This window comes from Antennarius striatus, chromosome 1 (assembly GCF_040054535.1).
Source record: "Antennarius striatus isolate MH-2024 chromosome 1, ASM4005453v1, whole genome shotgun sequence".
Lineage (NCBI taxonomy): Eukaryota > Metazoa > Chordata > Actinopteri > Lophiiformes > Antennariidae > Antennarius > Antennarius striatus.
In genome coordinates this window covers 5,778,667-5,805,758 of record NC_090776.1, presented here as the reverse complement: position 1 = coordinate 5,805,758, position 27,092 = coordinate 5,778,667, and the positions used below count along the sequence as shown (strand labels likewise).

Below are 27,092 nucleotides of genomic sequence, written 5' to 3'. Positions count from 1 at the left end.
CTATTTATACTGTATTATACTGTATTTGTAATGCTGGGGAGACATATTGCTGTTAGATTTTTAACAGTTTTAACTGTTATAGCTCTATTCTTAACTATTCTTGTGTACTTCTGTGTATTGTTGTGTACTATGTATTCTTGTGACTCATTGTGTGTAAGCAGAGGCGAATCATTTACGTTTGGAATTATTAAAGGGGTCCTGTTATGAAAATCACACTTTTTCAGGTCTCTACATATACATAGTGGTCCTCCCTAACCCAACTCCTAGAATCTGGTTAACAAACATTTCCTGCATCAATAGATATTTTGAGTTTTAGGAATTCATAGCCTGAACCAAATCAAAACGATCAGATTTTTCTAAACTGGCCATTTGTGACATAAATTACATCACAAATGGTGCCCTGTAATTGGACAGAGTGATTGACGATATTGATTGGTTGACATGCCAAAGGGCATGGTAATCCCCGAGGGGGTAGTTTGTTTAGGCTACAGTAGCATTGTGCGGTAATGTCCTAGGTCAGAGCTACACACTGAAAGTTCCTCACAAACTTTTGAACTCAGTTAGCATTTGGCTAACTAGTTAGGTCCACTACAGTCATGTGTGTAAGTGTGTGTGTGTGTGCATGTGTATGTGTGTGTGCGCGCGTGTGGTTCGTGGTCAGGGTACGGTAACAGTGTGTGATAATGACCTGCATAGTTCTCTTTCCACTTTTTCTCTCTGCACATCATTTTACTCCTTTTACTGCATATCGCTGACACACCATCTGTCACTAATTCAGTGACTTTATCCCATGGCAGCTTTATTTCAGTTACACATTTGGAAACCTCATCACAGATTACTTTTCATCCCAATAGTTCCTCCGTAACACACAGATTTGAGTCCACTCCACGGATTAACACTTACAGCTGAGCCGTATCAGATGTATCTCATCCACAGCAAGAGAGAATGCAACAAAATATTTTCCCTTTTCCATCAGCTGATCATACAGATTGGTGGCAAGATCACATGTGTAATCAGCTACTGTGTTTCTGCACAGGCTCACATGAGGTCACAAACTTTCATCATGCACAAAGTGCATGATGAAAGTTGGCCCTCATTAAAGGCCAACCTATTTTTGCTATCTCCGTTCCAATAACTACTCTTTACAGCAGCGTCACTTTGTGCTGTGGTCTTTTTGAACATATTCTCTTGTGAAACAAAACTTCCTTTCATCTCCTCTACATTCTGTCTCCTTTGAGTCATGTCTAGGTCCTTGTACTTTTCATGTTTTGTTCCATAGTGTTGTCTAATGTTGTACTACTTGGTTATAGCCACTCTGTCTCCACAAACAAGACGAACAGTTCCGGTTTTTTTGTATGTAAACAGATATTCTTCCTCCCACCTGTGCAGAAAGCTCCGGTTTTCTGCCTTTCTTTTTCGCCATTTTTGGAAAGGGGTAGCACTGACTACTGTCAGTTTGTTGTCGAATGTTTGGACGTTACTGCGTTTCTGGGTCCTGTATTGGTTGATGTGGCAAGACAATAACATCATTAAGGGATTTGTAGTATTAGTGGTGTATACACAAAGCCGACGAGAACTCACCATCCTAATTGCCACTACAGTGTGTCCACGGAGTGTGTCACTTTGACAATTGTCGGTGCCGTCTAATGGTTTTTCAATGAAAGCATCCTGCAGAACTACTGCTAATGGTACCAGCATGCGACTTCCACTATTTTCTTAGCAACAAGACACACAGTAATGGTGGTGCTGCTTTACTTCTGGGTTTTGTCTACAAAACTGGCAGGCCAGCTCTAGTAATCATTAGGATTGCCAAGCAGGCCAAATATAATTACACTACAGGCCAGGCCACACCCATGATCTACAAAAAAGCAGCTGAAGGTCAACTGTACCCAAATAACTGATGATCAGCAATAACAACAGTTATATGTTAGCATTCCTGTGTCGTTGACTTTTTCTTTCTGACTGGCTAATGCAAAATACTTTCAGAAAGTATTCACAAGGTAAACAATAAACTGAGTTGTTGCTGTCATTATTCAAACAGCCTGGTTCATCATAACAGATCCATAAACAATTTAACAGTTTGGTGAGGAAACAGTCCTAAACTCAATGCCATCCAGCAATTCAAAGTTGATGCTGACTGTGACAGAAGCCATTCAACCTAACAGCAGCCGCTGCTGTGCTTGAAACTTAGAATAAGATGTAACATTCCTAAGGTAGTAAAGGAACACCATAATGACTAGAGTCTAGTGTCAGGCTTTCAGACTTGCTTACCAGAGTTGGGCTGTCCATGTTTGCCAGGCCGCGCTGACTCCCAGCCATCCACAGACTGAACCTCCAACAAATAGGAGCTTTTAGTTTCACGGTCAAACACAGATTCTGAGTAGATCAATCCCAGCTCATGGTCTATACGGAAGTACAGATGGTCACCACTACGATCCTCTAGCAGGGAATAGGAGATCTGGATGTTGATGAAAAAAGTCACACATATGTAAAATGGTTACAAACTAAGGTTGTGGAGTGGGTATAGCTCAGGCAGAAAACAATACAGTTGTAAATATCCCTTTCCAATGCCCACAATAAAATAGGGTCTTTATTACATGCAAGCTTACCTTGCCATTAAGACCCAAGTCAAGGTCATTGGCTGAAACCTGGAAAACCAAAGTTCCTGATTCTGCCCCTTCAGTGACTGAGGCCTCGTAGATGGAAGAAGTGAAAAATGGAACGTTGTCATTTACATCTGGAGGCAGAAAAACAAGAAACTGAAATTGTGCATTAGGAAAAATCAACAAAACATACTTTTTTTTAATCACTGCCTGATAGATTGGATAGAAAAAATATCAATGACTAAGGCCTCGCATCCTTCATTGTATGAAGCATTCAGCTTCATCATATTCTCAGCAAGGTGTGAATTATTTTACCGGAATTTTGAAAGGCACTTTAAATCGCTACTGTGGACATCTGATAATAGTTTCTTCTTCTTCTTTCGGCTTTTTCCTCCAGGGGTCGCCACAGCGAATCAATGGTCTTCCTCTAGGCCTCAGCATCTATCTACCAATACATTCACTATTTCTCCTCTGGACATGTCTAAACCATCTCAGTCTGGCCTCTCTGACTTTATCTCTGATAATAGTTTTATATTGCTTTATTATGCTGTGTTTTATGTTCAATTCAATTCAAAAAAACTTTATTTGTCCCCAAAGGGGCAACTGAGGGCACTTAGAGAAGTAGTATCACAAGGACAGGATTGGTGGGAAAATGGTAATACAGAGCGCAAAAAGAGCAAAAACAAGGCCCCAATACACACACACGCAAAAAAAAATACTGCCACTAAAATACACAATTATATTTACAGTATAAACAGGTGTGTACAATGAGTCATATATATATATAAAGAATGCAGAAACTATAAAGATATCCAGAGCAGACTCTTCATAGTGTACCAGCATCTATGTATGTGTGTGTGGTAAAAACCGTACATACATAAACAGGTATGTAAAGTATAAACAGGTATGTACAGATGTGCAGACTTGGGGGAGTTGAGGACAAGGTAGTTTTCCTTCTCTGTGTCCTGCAGCCAGGGCATCAAGATGGCAAAGTGAAGGGAGCCACTCAAAGGAGGAGTGTAGAGAATGTGAGGAGACCTGCATGATTTTATTGGCCAACTTGAGTGTTTGTTACTCATATATGGAAGAGGGATTTAGTTGGAAGTTCAATGATCTTAAAGCAGACTTTTGTAATCTTCAGGTGGTTTCTGTCCTTGAGGTTGACAGAGTGGAACCAGCAAGTTATGGAGAATGTGGTGATGCTCTCAATGAAGGAGTGATAGAAAGCCAGTAGGATGTTGCTGACTTCAATAGAATTGAGTTTCCTTAGGAGGTACTACTGCTGATAATGCTTCCTGAAAAGCTTCTCTGTGTTAGAGGAGAATTTCAGCAGGTTCTCAAAAATAGCACCCAGATATTTGTACTCATCCACTGGTGGATGGTGGTGGATGCAGCAGCCACCTCTCTCTCCCTGTTACAAAAGATTTGGTTTTAATCACATTTAGCTCAAGAAGTGAGCTGTCAATACCACTCCACAAACTTGTGTACAGCTGGTTCATGATGCTGTGAGGAACCTGAGAGCAGGGACAAGAGAACAGTGTTGTCAGCGTTCTTCACCAGGTGACAGTGAGGCTGGGTGGATCTGCAGTCACCGAGCAGAGGTGAGAGCATGCAGCCCTGACGGGAGCTAGCGGAGGTGTCTTGGAGGCTGGAGAGCAAGTTGTTCTTCTGGACACTCTAAGACCTGTTGGTCAGAAAGTCCAGAATCTGTTCGGGTGAGTTGGTTGCCTGAATAGAAGTCGGAGGTGAGTTTATTGGCCAGAATGTGAGGCTTTAATACATTCAATGCAAACAAGGGTATGGCTGATTGTTTGTCTGTTCCAGGTGTTTGTGTATAGCAGACATCACCAAATGGCAGACCGCGGTCCGGGTCCAGACTGAATGATGGTTCTGTCCGGACCCCTGACCACTTTATAATAAATTCATGAAAATTGATTTTATTTTAATAAGATTTTTTTTCTGACAGTTGCGTCTATAGACGGCAGGTTGCTGCTACTCAAGTTAATACAGTAATGGTTCCACTCAGTCCAGCCAATCAGATGGTTTGTTTACCTGCTCACCTGGAAGTGCCACAGCCCATTGCCGCTACCACTCTGAACTAAACCGTTATAGCAGAGGACAGAGGAAGGGAAATATTGAGGAGAGCAGGACTATTTCCAAACAAAGGAAGGTTGCTGAGGAAAACCACTGGATTAACAATGAGTGGACAGAGAAATGTATGTTTATTCTTCTGGCAGGTAGTTCAAAGCCAGTGCCCTCATATGCTTTAAACAGATGGCATTAATTAAAAGTGTCAACATGAAGCACCTCTATGAAACAAAGCACAAAGCTTTTTAGAGAAGTTATCCCCTGAAGTCCGAGCTGAGGGCAAAATGACCTAGCTGCAAGCCCAGTATGACACATTGACCCGACTCATCATGCATGTGCTTACATCATGCAACATACAAACAAATGTTCACTCAAGGAATCATGGATTTTGGGGCAACATCAAAAATATTTCAGTTATGGGACACTTGTGAAGAAGCGCTTGAATACTGTTGTTGAAACATTATTAATAAAAATTGGCATTACTAAACAGTAACAAAAGTAATGTTCTTCTGGTTGGCACCAAATACATTTTACACTAACTTCACAATTGTTGTCAGACTACAGTTTTCACCTACGGTGAAACACCGACGGTAAGAAGAAAGGAGATGGATTGATTATCTATATCAACGATAGATGGTACCATCCGGGACATGTGACTGTGAAATCGACGCTGTGTAACCACGATCTGGAGCTAACAGCTCTACTACCTCGTGCATGAAATTTCACACGTCTCTGTCCTCGCCGTCTACGTCCCTTCACGTGTGGATCCAGAGACTGCGGGTGAGACCATCTGTGTGACCACCTCTGCTCTTCGGATCCAGCATCCGGGGGCACTCGCCATTATCACCGGTGACTTTAATCATGTCACCTTGGACTCATCTCTCCCAACAGTGGCCCAGTGTGTTGACTGCCCCACACGGAAGAGCAGAACCACCAATCAGTTTTACACTAAAGCCAAGGAGGCATACACAGCCATCCCCCCTCCAACCACTAGGTAAATTGAACCATACCCTAGTGCACCTACAGCCCACCTACATGTTGTTGGTGAAACAGCTACCAGCAACAACACGGCAGGTCAGGAGGTGGTCCCCGGAAGCGGAGGAGATGCTGGAGGACTGCTTCCAGACCACCGACTGGGATGTCATTGTAGGCTCACATGGGGGCATCTCAGTGTTTTACAGATTACATGAACTTCTGTGTGGACACCGTGGCCCCTGTAAGGACAGTCAGGTGTTACCCCAACAACAAACCATGGGTAACCCAGAAGAAGCGGGTGTTCAGGAGCAGGAACGAGGACGAGATGAGGAAGGCCCAGCAGGAAGTGAGACTCTGCCTGAGGGATGCCAAGGAGGCCTACGGGAGGAAGCTGGTGTGGAAGCGAAATAATGCATGCGTAGGTCACATTTCCAATCAGAGGAAACACATTTTCAAGTTTGGCAGTGAATAACCAGATTGTCCAGAAAACAGGAAGACAGGAAGCGGGTCAAGCTGACATGGGGTGGTTACCTAGATTTGGATAGTTGCCGGAAATCTGATGTTTCCTGTTTTCCCATGAATAAGACATGCGAACCTCTCACGTACACAAGAATGAAGGACTGTGACTATAAAAGGGTAAGGAGACATGCATCCAATGCATCCAGGGGCTGTTCCCAATTGATCTGTACTGATGATCTGCGTATCAATAAAATAATTCCCGTTTTGGCTGTAAAAACACCCTCCTTGTACTTTGGTTTTATTTTGGTATTTTGCTGGATAAAAACACTCTCACCACACTGGAGAACCAGCTGGGGCGCAACCAGGTCTGGAGGGGAATAGTGAACAAGTGAATGAAGTAAGCAGATTTTCAATTGGTTCAGCCCCCCAACTCCTGGACCGCTCCGCTGATCTCCCTCCTCCTGTGCTTCCTCTCCTTCCACGCCTGGCACTCCTCCCGAGCCCACTCCAAGAGCTGCTATGCTCAACGGCCCCACCTCAACCAATGGACTGCCAACCTCACCAGGACCCCCTGCTCCCACCATGACCGAGACCGTCATCACTGCAGACCTGGTGACAACAACTCTGCGGAGGCTCCGTCCTTATAAGGCGGCTGCACTGGATCAGGTCTCTCTAACACTTGTCCGAGCCTGTGCTTCAGAACTAGGGGACCCCCTGCAGCAATTGTTCAACCTCAGTCCCGTCACTGTCCCGTCACTGTGGAAGACCTCCTGCATTGACCCTGTACCCAAGAAAAGATGCCCTACTGAGCTCAACGACCACCGACCGGTCGCTCTTACCTCCCATGTAATAAAGACCCTAGAGCGACTGGTCCTGGAGCTCATGTGTCCACAGTTGCAAAGTGCGATGGACCCACTCCAGTTCGCTTATCAGGCCCAAGTTGGGGTGGACGACGCCGTCTTGTACCTCCTACTGGGACGTTGGGGGCTGTGCTGTCAGGGTGCTCTTCTTTGACTTTTTGAGCACCTTCAACACCATCCAGCCCCGGCTCCTGGAGGGTAAACTGACCTCCATGCCTGTAGACCCCTACCTTGTGAGCTGGATCACCAACTACATAATAGTCAGACCCCAGTATGTCCATATGGGGGACTGTTTGTCTTCTATGGTGATCAGCAACACGGGGGCCCCACAGGGGAGCGTTCTCCCACCCCTTCTGTTCACCCTCTACACGTCGGACTTCAAGCACAACTCGGATACATGCGACAGAAGTACTCCAATGACACTGCGATTGTGGCATGTATCCGAGAGGGTGAGGAGTGGGAGTACAGGGCATTGGTGGCTGTCTTCGTGGAATGGTGCCAATAGAACCAGCTCCAGCTCAACGTTTCTAAGATGAAGGAGATGGTGCTGGATTTCCCGTGGGCACCCCCATCTCCACAGCCAGTGATCATCGAGGGCAGTGAGGTGGAGGTGGTAGGAAACTCTAAGTACATGGGACTGCAGCTAGACAGCAAACTGGACTGGTCACTCAAAACAGATTGTGTGTACAAGAAGGGGCAGAGCAGGATGTACTTCCTGAGGAGGCAGGCCTCCTTTGAACATCTTTCCTGAGCTCCTACTCATTTTCGATAAGTCAGCCGTTTCCAGTGTGCTGTCATACAACATTTTGTGTTGGGTTGGCGGGGCCAGGAAAAGAGACATGGACCGTCTTAACACACTCATCTGCAGATCAGCAGGCTCAGTGGTTGGGCAGAGACCAGACTGTGGACACACTTCTAGATAGATAGATAGCTCTATCTATCTATCTATCTATCTATCTATCTATCTATCTATCTATCTATCTATCTATCTATCTATCTATCTATCTATCTATCTATCTATCTATCTATCTATCTATCCATCTAATTTCCTAATTATAGATCTCTGAAAGTATTTACTGAAAAAAAAAATTTGTAAATTTAATTTCAAAGAGATGTGTCTTTTAAAATCCACTACTTTTAACTTCCTTTCCTTTCGGCGCATTGGCGTTGTGCCCGGAGTGTCCTCCGTCTCATACCCTATGCTAGCTGGGATAGGCTCCAGCTCCCCATGACCCGCTGCGGCGGATAAAGCAGAAGAAAATGGATGGATGGATGGATGGATGGATAGATGGATGGATGGATGGATGGATGGAAGGATGGATGGGTTCGGTGAGTGAACTTATGAAACTGGCAGGGTTCAGTACCTCCAACAAGGTTAAGAACCACTGCTCTAGACCAAACAATATTGCTGGTCCCACCACAGTTTTGTACACCTTTCCTTTCATTTGGGCTGAAACTCTTCTATCACACATCACACCCGACACTTTTCTCCACCTGTTCCATCCTGCCTGTACACGATTCTTCACCTCTTTTCCACACTCTCCATTGCTCTGGACTGTTGACCCTAGTACTTAAAATTCTCCACCTTCTTGATCTCTTCTGCCTGTAACCTTACTCTCATTCCCTCTCATTCACACACATGTACTCTGTCTTACTGCGGCTATATTTCATTCCTCTCCTTTCCGGGACAAACCTACATCTCTCTAGCTTCTCTTCCACCTGTTCCCTGCTGTCACTGCAGATCGCAATGTCATCTGCAAACATCATAGTCCATGGAGATTCCTGTCTAACCTCGTCTGTCAGCCTGTCCATCAACAAGAAGGTGCTCAGAGCTTATCCTTGATGCAGTCCCACTTCCACTTTTAACTCCTCTGTCACACCTACAGCACTCCTCACCACTGTCTTACACTCCTCATACTTGTCCTGCAACGCTTTAACATACTTCTCTGCCACTCCAAACTTCATCATACAGTACCACAATTCATCTCTGGGCACCCTGTCATAAGCTTTCTCCAGATCTACAAAAACACAATACATTTCCCTCTGGACTTCTCTGTACTTCTCCATCAACATCCTCAACACAAATACTGCATCTATAGTACTATTTTTGGCATAAAACCATACTGCTGCTCACAAATGCTCACTTCAGCCCTTAGTCTAATTTCAACTAATTTTACCCATAACTTCATCAACTTTATTACTCTGTAGTTGCCACAACTCTGCACATCTCCCTTGCTCTTAAACATGGGCACCAGCACATTTCTCCTCCAGTCCTCAGGCATCTCCTCACTATCTAAGATCCTGTTGAATAACGCAGTCAGAAACTCTACTTCCACCTCTCCTTGACACTTTCATAACTCCACAGATCAGGACCGACTGCCTTTCCACTCTTCATCCTCTTCAATGCCTTCCTCACTTCATCCTGACTAATCTTTGTTACTTCCTGGTCCACAACAGCCACCTCTTGTAGTCTTTATTCTCTCATTTTCCTCGTCCATCAACTCTTCAAAATACTCTTTCCATCTTCCCATCAAACTACTGGCACCTGTCATACACTTCCATCCCTATAATTAATCACCCTAACCTGCTACACGTCCTTCACATCTCTGACTCTCTGTCTTGCCAACCTGTACAGATCAGTCTCTCCCTCCCTACTGTCCAACCTGGCATACAAGTCATCATAAGCCCCTTGTTTGGCCTTTGCTACCTCTACTTTCACCTTACGCTGCATCTCCCTGTACTCTTGTACACTCTCCTCATTCCACCGCCAAGTCTCCTTATCTACTTATCTACCAAGTACTCTGCTACCTGTCTCCCTGATTACATTAGCTGTAGTTGTCCAGTCATCTGGAAGCACCTCCTAACCACCCAGATCCTATCCTTCCTAAAAGTCATGCAACACTCTCCCTTTTTCCACCATTTTGTCCTCTGCTCTGTCGTTGTCCGCTTCATCAACCTCACCACCAGAAACATCCTACACACCATCATCCCATGCTGTTTGATTATACTATTGCCTACAACTACTTTGCAGTCACTCATCTCCTTCAGATTACATTGTCTACACAAGATGTAGTCTACCTTTGTGCTCCTACCTCCACTCTTATAGGTCACCCTATGTTCCCGCCTTTTCTGGAAGAAAGTGTTCACTATAGCCATTTCCATCATTTTTGCAAAGTCAACTACCATATGTCCTTCTGCCTTCCTCTCGTGGATACCAAACCTGCCCATCACCTCCTCATCACCTCTGTTTCCTGCACCAACATGTACATTGAAGTCTGCACCAATGACATCTCTCACACTTCTAAGTATGCTCTGCATCACTTCGTCAAAGTCCAAACATAATTTATCCTTCTCCTCCAGCTCACATCCTACCTTTGGAGCATACCCACTAACAATATGACCATCACACCTTCGATTTGTAGCTTCAGACTCATCACTCTATCTGACACTCTTTTTACCTCCAGGACATTCCTAACAAACTCCTCCTTCAAGATAACCCCTACTCCATTTCTCTTCACCATGATAGAACAACTTGAACCCTGCTCCTAAACTTCTAGCCTTGCTACCTTTCTACCTGGTCCCCTGGACCAGGTAGAAATTATGTCAGCCAAATTATCACACATTATGTCTACCTTCCTTCTCTGCATCATGTCAACCAACTCTCTACCTTTTTCTGTCATAGTTCCAACATTCAACGTCCCTACTCTCAGTCCTATGCTCTTGGCAGTCCTTCTCTCTCCCTACGGACACATTTTCCTCCTCTCCTTCTTCGACCAACAGTAGTCCAATTTCCACCGGCACCCTGTAGGTCAACAGCACCAATTGCAGTCGTTGGTAACCAGGGCCCAGACCAAGCCGTTTTGGAAATCATAGGTTTGATTTGCATGTTTGATTTGGCAAAAGTTTTACGCTGGATGCCTTTCCTGATACAACCCTCTGTATTTCTCCTGGCTTGGGACCGGCACAATAAGACACTGGCTTGTGCCCTCTTGCGGCTGCATTGCCCTCTTGCGGCTACATTATCTACTACTTTTAACTTAACTACTGAAAATAAGAGGTAGTTTCATACAGCAGAAACATAAAACAGGTTGAATAAAGAAGTGGTATAAAATGAAATCCTCTCCTCTCCTCTCCAGAGCCCCTGAATAGACCTTGCCAGGGAGGCTGAGGAGTGTGATGCCCCTGTAGTTGGAGCACACCCTCCGGTCCCCCTTCTTAAAAAGGTGGACCACCACCCCAGTCTGCCAATCCAAAGGCACTGTCCCCGATGTCCACGCAATGTTGCAGAGGCATGTCAACCAGGACAGCCCCACAACATCCAGAGCCTTTAGGAACTCCGGGCGGATCTCATCCACCCCCGGGGTCCTGCCACCGAGGAGCTTTTTAACTACCTCGGTGACCTCAACCCCAGAGATAGGAGAGCCCGCCTCAGAGAACCTCAGGCATGTCTGCGGGATTGAGGAGGTCTTCAAAGTATTCTCCCCACCGAGTCACAACGTCCCGAGTTGACGTCAGCAGTGCCCCATCCCCACTATATACAGTGTGGATGCTGTACTGCTTCCCCCTCCTGAGACGCCTGATGGTGGACCAGAATTTCTTCGAAGCCATCTTGAAGTCGTCCTCCAAGGCCTCACCGAACTCCTCCCACGCCCGAGTTTTTGCCTCAGCAACCACCAAAGCTGCATTCCGCTTGGCCAGCTGGTACCTATCAGCTGCTTCAGGAGACCCACAGGCCAAAAAGGCCTGATAGGACTCCTTCTTCAGCTTGACGGCATCCCTTACCGCTGATGTCTACCAACGGGTTCTGGGGTTGCCGCCATGACAGGCACCGACCACCTTATGGCCGCAGCTGCGGTCGGCCGCCTCGACAATGGAGGCGCGGAACATGGTCCACTCAGACTCAATATCCCCCGCCTCCCCCGGAACGTGAGTGAAGTTCTGCCGGAGGTTGGAGTTGAAACTCCTTCTGACAGGGGATTCCGCCAGGCGTTCCCAGCAGACCCTCACAATACGTTTGGGTCTGCCAGGTTGGACCGGCATCTTCCCCCACCATCGGACCCGACACACCACCAGGTGGTGATCGGTTGACAGCTCCGCCCTTCTCTTCGCCCGAGCGTCCAAGACATGCAGCCACAAGTCCGATGACATGACCACAAAGTCGATCATCGAACTGCGGCCTAGGGTGTCCTGGTGCCAAGTGCACATATGGACACCCTTATGTCTGAACATGGTGTTCGTTATGGACAGTCCGTGACAAGCACAGAAGTCCAATAACTGAATACCACTCGGGTTCTGATCGGGGGGGCCGTTCCTCCCAATCACACCCTTCCAGGTCTCACTGTCATTGCCCACGTGAGCATTGAAGTCCCCCAGCAGAACGATGGAGTCCCCAGTGGGAGCGCTCTCCAGCACCCCCTCCAAGGACTCCAAAAAGGGTGGGTACTCTGAACTGCTGTTTGGTGCATAATCACAAACAACAGTCAGGACCCGTCCCCCCACCCGAAGGCGGAGGGAGGCTACCCTCTCGTCCATCAGGGTGAACCCCAATGTACAGGCGCCAAGCCGGGGGCCTATAAGTATACCCACACCTGCTTGGTGTCTCTCACCATGGGCAACTCCAGAGTGGAAGAGAGTCCAACCCCTCTCGAGAGGACTGGTACCAGAGCCCAAGCTGTGGGTGGAGGTGAGCCTGACTATATCTAGTCGGAACTTCTCGACCTCACACACCAGCTCAGGCTCCTTCCCTGCCAGAGAGGTGACATTCCACGTTCCAAGAGCCAGCTTCTGTAGCCGGGGATCAGATCGCCAAGGTCCCTGCCTTCGGCCACAGCCCAGCTCACAATGCACCCAACCCCTATGGCCCCTCCCACAGGTGGTGAGCCCATGGGAAGAGGGACCCACGTTATCCTTTCGGGCTGCGCCCGACCGGGCCCCATGGGTGCAGGCCCGGCCACCAGGCGCTCGCCTTCGAGCCCCACCTCCAGGCCTGGCTCCAGAGGGGGGCCCCGTTGATCCGCATCCGGGCAAGGGAAAACATGTTCCAATGTTTTTAATCATCATTTAGGGTATTTGAGCAGTCCTTTGTCTGGTCACTCATCTAGGACCTGTTTGCCATGGGTGACCCTACCAGGGGCAGAAAGCGCCAGACAACTTAGCTCCTAGGATAATTGGGACACACAAACCCCTACACCACGATAAGGTGACGACTCAAGGAAGGGGTCAGCGATAGTGAAATTGCTGAGCTGTTCAATGCAGACCGAAGATGAGGACTTCGAAGGATTAGCACAGATTTATCAAAAAATAAAGAAATAAAAAAATATTTAAAAAATAACATTGGTGTATTTTGGGAAATTTAAATATGTAATTCAACACAGTTCAACCACACTCACCTTTTTGCTTCCGTTAGCTAGCATGCACTGAACAATAAGGTGTGCAGTGTGTCCGGTTAAAGTACAGAAATAAACTCCATCATTTAAACTCTGCCCCTTTACACAATGAGCCGAATGGTGTGCAAAATACGGTAACTTAAGGACTTTTAAAATGGCAACTAAAGCAATTGGTTTATATACTATAGACTATAATTATAGATGTCCCTACCCTACAGTAAACAGTACTACAGCACTACACCACTGCTTTATGAAAGTTATAACATTGTAGTTAAGGCTTATTCCTCCTACTTAGCCACTACATGAAATAAGACAAGAATAACTTCCACCATGTCATTTATTGCTGAACAACAGATCTTCATTGTACTTCTCCCATAGCTCAACATTGCTACAAAGTGCTGGCAGTACGGGAACACACTGCACTGAAAATGACTGCATCCAATGAGTTAATGTCTAAATCATACATTTTTAAGATCGACATACTGCAGTGTTTACCTGTTATGAATAAATAGTGACTGGGAGATTGCCCTTTTCCTCACTGCTGCTGATAGCCGCTACTTCTCTCTGCTCTCATCCCTCGTCCAGTGAATGACAGGAAGTGAAACATGAGGTCAAATATTTTTTTCAAGTTAAAAAAACCCCCAAAAATGGTATTAACCAGTTTACAATTATTTTCTGTTCCGATTCTGTTCCGGAACATTAAAAAATATAAAGTTTTCGGTTTCGTTTTCATTCCTGTCAAAATACCAAAAGTTTCCGGTTTTCGTTTTCGTTCCATGAACCGGTTCAAAGCCCTAGTCAGCAGGGATCACAAACTTCCGCTTTATCTGCAGCGGGTCACGGGGTACTGGAGCCTATCCCAGCTGGCATAGGGCTTGAGGTGGGGGAAACTCCTGGCATGATGCCAGTGAGCCACGGAGCCACACACAAAGACAGACAACCACGCATACACATACTCACTACGGGATATTTTGGACCGTCCAATTAGCCTGAAGCACATGTTTTTGGAGGTGGGAGGAAGCCGGAGAACCCATGCAGACACGGGGAGAACATGCAAACTCCACAGCGCTACCCACTGCACCACCATGCCGACCCTGGGCTTAGCTATCTAAGTCTAAATCTTCCCCGATCCGTGGATGACAAACTCTGCTGAAGGACAGTGTGGGCATCAGTTCCAGATAGCAAGAACACCTACAGGAGCTCCCAAATCAAACCACCACAGTTTAGCTGTAAACTATCCACCAGATCCCATAGCGTCCTGTCATGGGACACTTGGGTGACCCCCCCAACTGAAGAGGAGGTCCTGGATGTCATCAGGAAACTAAGTAACAACAAGGTCTTTGAACCAGATGGAATTCTTGGAGAAATTCATAAGCAAGGCGGACCAAAACTCCTTTGCCATATCAATTGCCTCCTGGGTAAAATCTGGGACAAGGAAGAAATACCGGCTGAACGCAGCGATGCCTTGGTGATCACAATCTTGAAGAAGGGAGATAAAGCGGATTGTGACCACTACAGACATATCTCCCTCCTGTCCACAACAGGCAAAGTATTAGCCCTTAGTTTTGCCAACCAGTTACTGCCACTGTCAGAAACCCAAAAGCTGCTGACCTGAGTGGGAAGATTGTGACCCAACTGGAAACCTGGGGCCTCCAGCAAATACCAAATACTGGGATAAGCTCCAGCACCTCTTGACCCACGATGAATGAATATATTGAATATATGCTGTATACTGCTCAAAAAACTTAGAGGGTCACTTCGAAAAGATATCAGGTCCGAACAGGGTAAAAAATTATCTTGAAAGGTGGATAAACATTCTTCTGGAATGTTTATCCACTGCTCACAAAAATTAAAGGAACTTTTTTTTATTAACTGAGCCTGGCATGAAATCAGTTAAACTTGTCTGATAATTTTCTGGTTGGTTAAGTAGCTGAGTGCATTGTTAAACACTTTCAGCTGTATTGGTGTTCATGGAATTAACAACAGGTGCACTACAGTGGCAACAATCGGAAAACCTTCAAAACAGGACTGGTTTTACATGTGGAGGTTATCTCAAGTTTCTCCCTCTTGATCTTTTTGTGCTGGTTTTCCACTTGTGCTGGTTTTGGCTTGAGTGATTATTTCTACTGGCAGTATGAGGCAATTCATTAACCCTACAGACGTTGCACAGGTTGTCCAACTTCTCCAGGATGGCACATCCACACGTACTGCAGCAAGAAGGCTTAATGTGTCTCCCAGCACTATCTCCAGAACATGGAAGAGTTTCAGGAGACTTTCAGGTTATTCTCAGAGAGCTGGACAGGGCCGTAGAAGGTCTTCAACCCATCAGCAGGACCGATACCTGCTTCTTTGTGCAAGGCTGAACAGGCTGAGCCCTGCTCATACCCTACAGAATGACCTCCAGAGGGCCACTGGTGTGACTGTCTCTACCCAAACAGGAACAGGCTCCATGAAGGTGGCCTGAGGGTCCGACGTGCTGTAGTGGGCCCTGTGCTCACTGCCCAGCACCGTGGAGCTCGACTGGCATATGCTCAAGAACACCAGACTTGGCAAGTCCGCCACGGGCGCCCTGTACTTTTCGCAGACAAGGGCAGGTTAACCCTGAGCACCTGCGATAGACGTGAAAGAGTCTGGAGAAGACTAGGGGAACGTTATGCTGCAACGTCACTCAACATGACAGGTTTGGTGGTGGGTCAGTGATGGTCTGGAGAGGATTATCCATGGAGGGATGCACAAACCTCTCCTGCCTAGGAAATGGTGCTCTGACTGCCATAAGGTATCGAGATGACATCCTTTAATCCATTGTCAGACCCTACGCTGGTGCAGTAGGTCCTGGTTTCCTGCTAATGCCCGCCAATGCCCGGCCTCATGTGGCAAGAGTATGCAGGCAGTACCTGGAGGATGAAGGAATTGAAACAATTGAATGGCCTTCACGATCCCTTGACTTAAACCCAGTAGAACATCTGTGGGACATTATGTTTAGGTCCATAAGGTGCCACCAGGTTGCTCCTCAGACTGTAAAACAGCTCAGGGATGCCCTCACACAGATCTGGGAGGAAATTCCACAAAACACCATCTGTCGTCTCATTAGGAGCATGCCACGACATTGTCAAGCATGCATACAAGCTCGTGGGGGCCACACAAGACACTCAAAAACATTTTGAGTTGCAGAAATTAAGTTGTTGAAAAAATAGACTAGCCTGCCACATCTTCATTTCACTCTGATTTAGGGTGTCTACACAAATAAGCCTTCTGTTGGCTGAAAACTTTTATTTCCATTAAAAAAACTGGCATCTTTTTGTTCCTAAGACATTGCCCTGTTGTTATTTCTATGTTATTATTTCCAACTTCATATTGAGATCTGATGGATCTAATGTGTTTCTTTTAAGTGTTTCTTTCATTTATGTGAGCAGTATATGCTGTATATACACGTATATATGGGCTGTCAGTTAACGCGTTCATTAGATTAATTAATTACGCTGCAAATTAACGCAATATAAAAATGAACACAACCATGAGTGGCAAGTCAATGCACAAGCAACTTAAATTTGGCCCATTCAGGGACCTGCAGGCTGCAGTGGCACTTCACTTCGTACCTGCGCCACTAGTCAAAAGCAGGGTGACTGACAACAGAGATGGACGCGACAGAGGAGAGTGTGGTCAGATCTAATGTGGTAGATATTGGCCTCAATTGCTCTTGTACTTAGGGCCTGTTCTTGTGCTGCCATGATCAGTGCCTCTGTGCTGTCTGTCAGTCCAGCTTTATTCAGCCATTGGTAGGTCTTCTTGATATCAGCCACTTTCTCTATCTGATGGTGGTACATGCCTTGTAGGGGCTTGTCCCTCCATGTTGTCTCTTCCTCCTCATCTTCCTCCTCAGGTTTCTGCTGTCTAAGGCATTCACTGAGCAGTTCATCTGTTGGGGCCATCTTCCTGATGTACTCTTGGATCTTTAATGTTTCATCCTGGACAGTGGCCCTGATACTCACTAGTCCTTGGCCTCCCTCTTTCCACTTACTGTGCAGCCTCAGGGTGCTGGACTTGGGGTGAAATCCTCCATGCATGGTGAGGAGCTTTCTAGTCTTAATATCTGTGGCTTCTATCTCCTCCTTTGGTCAGCTTATGATCCCAGCAGGGTATCTGATGACTGGCAGTGCATATGTGTTGATGGCTCGGACTTTGTACTTGCCATTCAGCTGACTTCTCAGGACTTGCCTTACTCTCTGGAGGTATTTGGCCTGTGGATGACTTCCTTGCGACCTCCTCATGATTGCCATTAGCCTGTGGGATTCCAAGGTATTTGTAGCTGTCCTTGATGTCTTCTATCCTGCTCCCTGGTAGGTCAACCCCTTCAGTTCTGATCATCTTGCCTATTCTTGATATCATCCAGCCACATTTGTCTAATCCAAATGACATCCCTATGTCGTCACTGTAGATCCTGGTGGTGTGGATCAGTGAGTCAATTTCTCGCTCATTCCTGGCATTCAGCTTGATGTCATCCATGTAGTAGAGATGGCTGATTGTTGTCCCACTTTGGAATTGGTATCTGTAGCCACTCTTTGTGATGATGTGACTGAGGGGATTCAGGCCTATGCAAAACAGCAACGGTGATAGTGCATACCCTTGGCATATGCTTCACTTAATGTTAACTTGGGCAATTGACTTGGAGTTAGTCTCCACGGTTGTCTTCCACATTCCCATTGAGTTCTTGATGAAGGCTCTTAGTGTCCTGTTGATCTTATACAGTTCCAGACATTCCAGTATCCACGTGTGTGACATTGAATCGTGCCTTTCTGGTAGTCTATCCAGGCAGTGCACAAGTTGCTCTGCCAGTCTCTGTGTACTGCTCTGTCCACCAGTAGCTGGTGCTTGGCTCCCCTGGTGTTACTACCAACTCATTTCTTTGCCTCGCTCATATATTGATCCATGTGCCTACTCATGATGCCTGACATGCGCTTCCATGTTGTACAGAGACAGCTCATTGGCCAATAGTTGGATGGGGTAGATCCTTTCTGTGGGTCTTTCATGATCAGGACTGTCATGCCTTCAGTCAACCATTCTGGATGAGTTCATATGTGCTGCTAGACGCTCATGGAGTACTGTCAGCTTCTTTAGCCAGTATGTATGGATCATATTGGGGCCCGGTGCTGGCCAACTCTTCATCTTTAACACTCTTTTTTGGATGTCTGTCATTGAGATGGTTACTGGTTCTTGTTCTGGGAGGCAGCTGTGGTCAGTCCTCAGGTCCATTAGCCACTGGGCATCGGTGTTGTGTGATGCTTCTCTTTCCCGTATGCCCATTCCAGTATTTCTCTACCTCAGCTCTTGGTGGGTCTGACCGGATGCTATTAAATGCTATCAAAGGTATGATGTTCAATGTTGTTAGTGGGTAGGCTTCACAGGTAGGATGTGAGCTGGAGGAGAAGGAGAAATTCTGGTGGGACTTTGATGAAGTGATGCAGAGCACACCTATAAGTGAGAGAGTTGTCATTGGTCCAGACTTCAATGGACATGTTGGTACAGGAAACAGGAGTGATGAGGAGGCAGTACAGTTTCTGACTGGGCTGTTCAACAGGATCTTAGATAGTGACCAGATGCCTGCGAAATGGAGAAGTTTTCTGGTGCCCATTTTTAAGAACAAGGGAGATGTGCAGAATTGTGGCAAATACAGAGGAATAAAGCTGATGAGCCATGAAATTATGGAAAGGAGTAGTTGAAAATAGAGTAAGGGCAGAAGTGAGCATTTGTGAGCAAAAGTATGGTTTCGTGCCAAAACAGTACTATATATGCAGTATTTGCTTTGAGGACATTAATAGAGAAGTACAGAGAAGGCCAGAGGGAGCTGCATTGTGTTTTTGTAGATCGGTAGAGCTGTGTTATTGTATAAGGAAGTCTGGAGTGGCAGAGAGGTATGTGAGAGTGGTGCAGGACATGTATGAGGACTGTAAGACAGTGCTGAGGTGTGCTGTTGGTGACAGAATGGTTCAAGGTGGAGGTGGGACTGCATCAGGGTAAGCTCTGAGCCCCTTTTTGTTCGCTGTTGTGATGGACAGGCAAGGTTAGACAGGATTATCCATGGACTATGATATTGAGGAATGAAGGTTAGCCACAGTAAGACATAGTACATGAGTGTGAATGAGAGGGACCCAAATGGAAGTGTGAGGTTACAGCTAAAATAGATCAAGAAAGTGGAGGATTTTAAGTAATTAGGATCAACAGTCCAGAGCAATGGATAGTTTGGAAAAGAGGTGAAGAAGCGTGTACAGGCAAGATGGTACAGGTGGAGGAAAGTGTTAGGTGTGATGTGTGATAGAAGAGTTTCAGCTAAAATGAAAGGAAAGGTGTACAAAACTGTGGTGAGACCAGCAATGTTGTTTAGCCTACAGACAGTGTCACTGAGGAAAAGACAGGAGACAGAGCTGGAGGTAGCAGAGATGAAGATGCTGAGGTTCTCCTTGGGAGTCACCAGGATGGATAGGATCAGGAATGAGTACATCAGAGGGACAGCACAAGTTAGATGTTTTGGAGAGAAAGTCAGAGAGGCCAGACTGAGATGGTTTGGACATGTCCAAAAGAAAGATCGTGAATATATTGGTAGAATAATGATGAGTTTTGAACTGTGAGGCAGGAGGCCTAGAGGAAGACCAAAGAGGAGGTTTATGGATGTAGTGAAGAGGACATGAAGGTAGTTGGTGTGAGAGAAGAGGATGCAGAAGACATGGTTAGAAGGAGGCAACTCAGTTGCTGTGGCGAACTCTAAAGGGGATAGTCGAAAGGAGAGGGAAAGATTTGAGAAGAGCACAGGAGTGAGATAATAGCAAAATGTTGGGAGTTAAAAATTTAATGCAGCTCACAATCGCAGTGCGTATGTGACACTTTAGCTTGGGAAAAAGAGTGCCGCGATCATGAGAAAATACCCCTAAGATAGAGAGGATGAATGGATGGAATTTACAAATCACATCCCCTTCCCTGCAATCCCTGGACCCCAGAGACTTGCCGTGAAGGTCACTGGATTCACTATAGCTGCGACGGCAAAAATAACCAAAAAAAAAAAAATGCATTTGTCAAATGTAGATGCTGAATACTGTTATATTTTAGTAATTAAATTATTTAACCTTCTGAAATGTTGTTTTGTGAAAACAATGTGAAAAAAAAACAATGTGAAAAATGTGTTTGCTGTTGTAACTTATGCATAGACGTCAAGTCACGACAGCATATGTGCATCTTCTAGACTTGATGAAAACCACTGTTTAAAATCAGTATGCTGACTGATGCCTGATCTATTTCTTAAAGAAAAGGGTTAAGAATAAGGATTTTTTCAGGGAGTCCTGGTCAAGAAAGACAGCAAGAGTTACAGAATACACAAGACAATACAGGGCCACAAATTGCACCACAAATAACATACTACAAAGAGTATACTTAATAAAAGACTAAGGTATAACAAACAGGGGCGGCAGTGGCTCAGCGGTAGAGCAGATGCCTCATAGACAGATCGCCCCAGCCATCGGCGGATCGAGTCCCGCTCCCACCATGATGCCACCAGGAGTGTGAGCTGACAGCTCACCTCCCAGCCACTGCCGAGGCGCCCTTGAGCAAGGTGCATTGCCCTACAAGCCGCTCAAATTGGGGTGTGTTCCGAAGACGCTGCCCGTAACTCTGTCTCCCTGATGTGTGTAGTGATGTGATTGTAGTAACTGCATGCTTACAGGCCCCCTTGTGTGCTTGTGTTTTTCAGGGGCCCTGTATACTTGTCAAACTAACCGAGTGACTTTGTAATTTCCCCCTGAGGGATCAATAAAGTATACTTCTTCTTCTCAAACAAGTTAAGCCGTAGCTCTTGAGCTTTTGACTTTTGTGTTTCCTTTCATACCTTATCATTGTTTATGTAACTTGCATATATATAATTATCTATAGGACAAATACTAATTTCTATTGGTTGACATATATATAAATTAAAAAAAAGTCCCTCTCACCCTTTCAGGGTGGTATCTGTGTGTCATCCTCAAGCTCGGGTCCTCTACCAGAGACCTGGGAGTCTGAGGGTTCTGCGCAGTATCTTAGCTGTTCCTAGGACTGCGCTCTTCTGGACTGAGGCTTCAGATGTTGTTCCAGGAATCTGCTGGAGCCACTCTTCCAGTTTGGGGGTCACTGCCCCAAGTGCTCCTACTACCACGGGGACCACATTAACCTTAACCTTCCACATCTGTTCCAGCTGTTCTTTCAACCCTTGATATTTCTCAATCTTTTCGTGTTCCTTCTTCCTGATGTTGGCATCAGCTGGAATCGCCACATCTATCACCACTGCTCTCTTCTGCTCTTTGTCCATCACCACAATGTCCGGTTTGTTAGCCAGTAGCTGTTTGTCGGTCTGGAAGCTGAAGTCCCACAGGATCTTAGCCTTGCCGTTCTCAACCACCTTTGGTGGTATGTCCCATTGGGATTTGGGTACTTCTAGTCCATACCGGGTACAGATGTTCCTGTACACTATCACAGCTACTTGGTTGTGCCTTTCCATGTATGCTGAGCTGGCGAGCATCTTACACCCTGCTACCACATGCTGGACTGACTCTGGGGCTTCTTTACATAGCCTGCACCTTGGGTCAGATCTACTGTGGTAGATATTGGCCTCTATTGCCCTTGTACTTAGGGCCTGTTCTTGTGCTGCCATGATCAGTGCCTCTGTGCTGTCTGTCAGTCCAGCTTTATTCAGCCATTGGTAGGTCTTCTTGATATCAGCCACTTCCTCTATCTGACGGTGGTACATGCCGTGTAGGGGCTTGTCCCTCCATGTTGTCTCCTCCTCCTCCTCCTCTTCCTCCTCAGGTTTCTGCTGTCTAAGGCATTCACTGAGCAGTTCATCTGTTGGGGCCATCTTCCTGATGTACTCTTGGATTTTTGATGTCTCATCCTGGACAGTGGCCCTGATGCTCACTAGTCCTCGGCCTCCCTCTTTCCGCTTAGTGTACAGCCTCAGGGTGCTGGACTTGGGGTGAAACCCTCCATGCATGGTGAGGAGCTTTCTAGTCTTGATATCTGTGGCTACTATCTCCTCCTTTGGCCAGCTTATGATCCCAGCGGGGTATCTGATGACCGGCAGTGCATACATTTTGATGGCTCGGACCTTGTTCTTGCCATTCAGCTGACTTCTCAGGACTTGCCTTACTCTCTGGAGGTATTTGGCCTGTGGATGACTTCCTTGCGACCTCCTCATGATTGCCATTAGCCTGTGGGATTCCAAGGTATTTGTAGCTGTCCTTGATGTCTTCTATCCTGCTCCCTGGTAGGTCAACCCCTTCAGTTCTGATCATCTTGCCTATTCTTGATATCATCCAGCCACATTTGTCTAATCCAAATGACATCCCTATGTCGTCACTGTAGATCCTGGTGGTGTGGATCAGTGAGTCAATTTCTCGCTCATTCCTGGCATTCAGCTTGATGTCATCCATGTAGAGGAGATGGCTGTTGTTGTCCCGCTTCGGAATTGGTATCCGTAGCCACTCTTTGTGATGATGTGACTGAGGGGGTTCAGGCCTATGCAGAACAGCAGTGGTGATAGTGCATCCCCTTGGTATATGCCGCACTTGATGTTAACTTGGGCAATTGGCTTGTAGTTAGTCTCCAGGGTTGTCTTCCACTTCCCCATTGAGTTCTTGAACTGCCAGTATATATATATATATAAGACCCCACATGATGATTAAAAACATTGGAACACATTTTGCATTGCCCGGATGCAGGTCACCAGGGCCCCCCTCTGGAGCCAGGCCTGGAGGTGGGGCTCGAAGGAGAGCGCCTGGTGGCCGGGCCTGCCTTCGGGTGGGGGGCCGGGTCCTGACTGTTGTTTGTGCGTATGCACCAAACAGCAGTTCAGAGTACCCACCCTTTTTGGAGTCCTTCGAGGGGGTGCTGGAGAGTGCTCCCACTGGGGACTCCATTGTTCTGCTGGGGGACTTCAATGCTCACGTGGGCAATGACAGTGAGACCTGGAAGGGTGTGATTGGGAGGAACCCCCCCCCCCCCCCCCCCGATCAGAACCCGAGTGGTGTTCAGTTATTGGACTTCTGTGCTTGTCACGGACTGTCCATAACGAACACCATGTTCATGTTCATGTATGTGCACTTGGCACCAGGACACCCTAGGCCGCAGTTCAATGATTGACTTTGTGGTCGTGTCATCGGACTTGCGGCCGCATATCTTGGACACTCGGGTGAAAAGAGGGGCGGAGCTGTCAACCGATCACCACCTGGTGGTGTGTTGGCTCTGATGGGGGGGAAAATGCCGGGCCGACCTGGCAGACCCAAACGTATTGTGAGGGTCTGCTGGGAACACCTGGTGGAATCCCCTGTCAGATAGAGTTTCAACTCCCACCTCCGGCAGAAATTCAGTCACGTTCCGGGGGAGGCGGGGGACATTGAGTCTGAGTGGACCATGTTCCGCGCCTCCATTGTCGAGGCGGCCAACCGCAGCTGCAGCTGTAAGGTGGTCGGTGCCTTTCGTGGTGGCAACCACAGAACCCGTTTGTGGACATCAGCGGTAAGGGATGCCGTCAAGCTGAAGAAGGAGTCCTATCAGACCTTTTTGGCCTGTGGGACTCCTGAAGCAGCTGATAGGTACTTGCTTGCCAAGCGGAATGCAGCTTTGGTGGTTGCTGAGGCAAAAACCCGGGCGTGGGAGGAGTTCGGTGAGGCCTTGGAGGACGACTTCAAGACAGCTTCGAAGAAATTCTGGTCCAAAATCAGGCGTCTCAGGAGGGGGAAGCAGTATAGCATCCACACTGTATATAGTGGAGATGGGGCACTGCTGACGTCAACTGGAGATGGGGCACTGCTGATGTCAACTCGGGACGTTGTGACTCGGTGGGGAGAATACTTTGAAGACCTCCTCAATCCCTCAGACACACTTGAGGTTCTCTGAGGCGGGCTCTCCTATCTCTGGGGTTGAGGTCACCGAGGTAGTTAAAAAGCTCCTCGGTGGCAGGGCCCCGGGGGTGGATGAGATCCGCCCGGAGTTCCTAAAGGCTCTGCATGTTGTGGGGCTGTCCTGGTTGACACACCTCTGCAACATTGCATGGATATCGGGGACAGTACCTCTGGATTGGCAGACTGGGGTGGTGGTTCCCCCTTTTTAAGAAGGGGGACAGGAGGGTATGCTCCAAATACAGAGGCATCACACTCCTCAGCCTCCCTGGCAATGTCTATTCAGGGGTTCTGGAGAGGAGGGTCCGTCGGGAAGTCGAATCTCTGATTCAGGAGGAGCAGTGTGGTTTTCGTCCTGGCCGTGGAACAGTGGACCAGCTCTACACCCTCCGCAGGGTCCTTGAGGGGGCATGGGAGTTCGCCCAACCAGTCTACATGTGTTTTGTGGACTTGGAGAAGGCGTTCGACCGTGTTCCTCGGGGGGTTCTGTGGGGGGTGCTTCGGGAGTATGGGGTACCGGACCCCTTGATAAGGGCTGTACGACCAATGTCAGAGTTTGGTCCGCATTGCCGGCAGTAAGTCGGATTTGTTTCTAGTGAGGGTTGGACTCCGCCAAGGCTGCCCTTTGTCACCAATTCTGTTCATAACTTTTATGGACAGAATTTCTAGGCGCAGCCAAGGCGTTGAGGGTGTCCGGTTTGGTGGCCTTAGTATTGCGTCTCTGCTTTTTGCAGATGACGTGGTGCTGTTGGCTTCATCAAGCCGTGATCTCGAACTCTCACTGGAGCGGTTCGCAGCCGAGTGTGAAGTGGTTGGGATGAGAATCAGCACCTCCAAATCTGAGACCATGGTCCTCAGTCGGAAAAGGGGGAGTGCCCTCTTCAGGTTGGGGATGGGATTCTGCCCCAAGTGGAGGAGTTCAAGTATCTTGGGGTCTCGTTCACGAGTGAGGGTACAATGGAACGGGAGATCGACAGGCGGATGGGTGCAGCGTCTGCAGTGATGTGGACTCTGTATCGGTCCGTCGTGGTGAAGAAGGAGCTGAGCCGAAAGGCAAAGCTCTCGATTTACCGGTCGATCTACGTTCCTGCCCTCACCTATGGTCACGAGCTATGGGTCGTGACCGAAAGAACGAGATCCCGGATACAAGTGGCCGAAAGGAGTTTCCTCCGCAGGGTGTCCGGGCTCTCCCTTAGAAATAGGGGGAGAAGTTCAGTCATCCGAGAAGGACTCAGAGTCGAGCCGCTGCTCCTCTGCATCGAGAGGAGCCAGATGAGGTGGCTCGTGCATCTGGTCAGGATGCCTCCTGGTCGCCTCCCTGGTGAGGTGTTCCGGCCACGTCCTATCAGGAGGAGGCCCCGGGGACGACCCAGGACACGCTGGAGAGACTATGTCTCCCGGCTGGCCTGGGAACGCCTTGGGATTCTCCCGGAGGAGCTGGACCAAGTGGCTAGGGAGAGGGAAGCCTGGGCTTCCCTGCTTAAGCTGCTGCCCCCGCGACCCGACCCCGGATAAGCGGAAGAGAATGGATGGATGGATGGATATATATAATATATAATATATTTCCCAAAGGGGGTTTGGGAAATAGAGCGGTTCTTATTAAGGACAAAGGATAAGAATCCCCTGATCAGGTGAGGAACGGCTGCACATCAAGTATTCTTTCAAAATAGCTTAAAGCACAGTTTAAATGGTTCTGAAATTTTTGGAAAGAGAGGTGGCCGAAATTTAAGATTGTATAACAAGACTCTGGTTGAAGTAATCTGCTCGGAAGCTTCAGGTGGGTTGTGATCAGTGATGGCACGGTGGCTACGTACAGCACGACTGCTTCCTGCGCAATGATTTAAAAAGCATATATATATACAGTATATATATATATATATATATATATATATAGTTATTTATGTTAAATAGGGAAACTTTGTTTGAAATACGAGCAGATTGACTTATCTCTCCATTTCATGTCATGGAACTCATATCTCAAGGTACTACTGTACTTGACAGGATAATTTGATATTCATTCAATACAGCAAAAAAACAACCAACAACCAAATAAAACACAAAAAGGGGAAAAAAGTATAACTATGATAATTACAGGTTATAAATTAAAATAGCCTTACCTGTGACATTGACAGAGACCATGGTGAATGCTGCCAATGGTACTGGGGCAACGTTCTGCGCCCGAACCCGGAGCATAAAGTTTTTAGTGGTCTCATAGTCTAAAGGTTCTGCAACCAAGATGGAGGCAGAACCATCCTCTCGGTTTGGGGTCAAGTAGAAACGCACGGGCATGTTTGTTTCTGGGACCATGCCATCCTCCAAGTTGTAAGTCACCCTGGGATCTCCAAGAGGGGATGTGGCTTTGATGGTCTGTTTGGAACACAGAGTTAGTGAAACATTATTCAGATATTTTATCCTGTAAAGGTGCAAGTCCCTTAGTAGTCACATGTTGTGAATACAGGTATGTAAAGGCCTACTTATGCTCAGCATTAATGATACAGAATACAGAGGATGCAGAGGACAGGGTTTGATGGAGGCAATTGATTCGCTGTGGCAATCCCTGAAGGGAAAAGCCAAAGGGAAAAGAAGAAGATGAATGATACAGCATGATACTTTCATCTATTATCATTTAAATTTGTACATAATTGTCCCATTTTCAACAGACAAAAAAAATTCAGTAAAAAAAAAATCCTCATGTCTCATGTGCCTTTTGACACCCCACCACCTTCTTGTGAATGTATCAATAACAATGTTAAAATTGCATGGATATTTGGTGTATTAAATTCCAATTGGGGATACACCAATTGAAAT

The 27,092-nt window shown here is 46.9% G+C and overlaps 1 protein-coding gene across 1 annotated transcript in view; it reads right to left on the bottom strand.

Moving 5' to 3' along the window:
• The window catches only part of si:ch211-186j3.6 (neural-cadherin), a 593,489-nt gene that overhangs the window by 320,382 nt on the left and 246,015 nt on the right, over positions 1 to 27,092 (bottom strand). The window contains exons 13-15 of the mRNA XM_068311636.1: positions 26,402 to 26,651; positions 2,610 to 2,737; positions 2,272 to 2,458 (exon numbers count right to left, since the gene is read on the bottom strand). Coding sequence (XP_068167737.1) covers positions 2,272 to 2,458; positions 2,610 to 2,737; positions 26,402 to 26,651 — 565 coding nt within the window. The remainder of the gene's footprint in view (positions 1 to 2,271; positions 2,459 to 2,609; positions 2,738 to 26,401; positions 26,652 to 27,092) is intronic.